The 1,126-nt window shown below is 29.7% G+C and overlaps 1 protein-coding gene across 1 annotated transcript; it reads left to right on the top strand.

Moving 5' to 3' along the window:
* Positions 1-448: 448 nt before the first annotated feature.
* On the top strand, positions 449-905 carry LOC112090385 (carboxymethylenebutenolidase homolog; the record flags this gene model as incomplete). Its single annotated transcript, XM_024161561.1, has 2 exons — positions 449-549; positions 633-905. Coding segments are annotated over 2 exons (242 nt in total), but the record flags the coding sequence as incomplete, so codon positions are not given.
* Positions 906-1,126: the final 221 nt, after the last annotated feature.

Below are 1,126 nucleotides of genomic sequence, written 5' to 3' on the forward strand. Positions count from 1 at the left end.
CGTACAGAAAATAAAAACGTTTTGGAATCAATTCCAAACGCACCCTTTATTTTCAGCTTTTTCTCTTCTTCTTTTTTTTCCTTTTTTTTAATTTTTTTCTTCTTTCTGTTTGCTTATTGTCAATTTTTGTTTTTTCCCTAATATTCTTTGGTAATTTTTTTTTACAATATTCTTCTTTAAAAGATTTTATTTTTCTCACTTTCTTTTAATTAAAATGATTTTTTAAAAATATCTTCCTAAGATTTTTTTTTTTTTTTTTTGTTGAAGACTCCTAAACAGCTTTAATTTTTTTTCCATGTGATTTTTTGAAATATTTTTTCCCTCTTGCTTCAATTAATGGACTTAATTCTTGTTTTGACGCATAATTAAACTTATAAAGTTATTTTTCGCGTACATAATACGTGACTCAACTACTTAAATGATAAAAGGTTAGAAAACCGTTTTGCAGGAGTTAATGTTCCCATTGCAATATTGGGTGCTGAGATTGATGATTATTCTCCGCCGGCTCTCTTGAAACGGTTCGAGGCAATCTTAATTGCCAAACCTGAGGTATAGGTTACTAGGTAACAACTTAGTTTTCTTAATTATGTGACAACTTTTCATTACGATTTATTTTCTTATTTTTGGTATAGGTTGATAGCCATGTGGAGATATTCCCCAACGTTAAACATGGTTGGACCTTGAGGTACAACGTTAACGATGAAGCAGCTGTAAATTCTGCAGAGGAAGCCCATAGGAAGATGTTGGAGTGGTTCTCTAAGTATGTCAATTAGTGACGTTCAAATTTTCTAGCAAGAAAAATAAAACCGAATTCAAGCTAGATGGATCTTATTTTGATAAATTGCCCAATATTTCTGTCTTGTATGGTTCGGAGAATTGCACTTTGAATTATTGGTAGTGTTTTTGGCAAATAAGCAGGATTCAATTACGCGTAAAGATGATGAAGTAGCTCAAATTCTGATGGATTTTGTCTAGCGGCTTTTCCTTCAACTTATATGATAGATGTATTGATTTCAGCGCCTTAGAACAAAATTACTCAACTTACCTTTTAAAATGCATAATCTTAATTTTTACTTTTTACTCTTAATTAATATTATTTTAACTAATATAATTATTTAATAAAAAA

This window comes from Morus notabilis, unplaced genomic scaffold (genome assembly GCF_000414095.1).
Source record: "Morus notabilis unplaced genomic scaffold, ASM41409v2 Scaffold9505, whole genome shotgun sequence".
Taxonomy (NCBI): domain Eukaryota; kingdom Viridiplantae; phylum Streptophyta; class Magnoliopsida; order Rosales; family Moraceae; genus Morus; species Morus notabilis.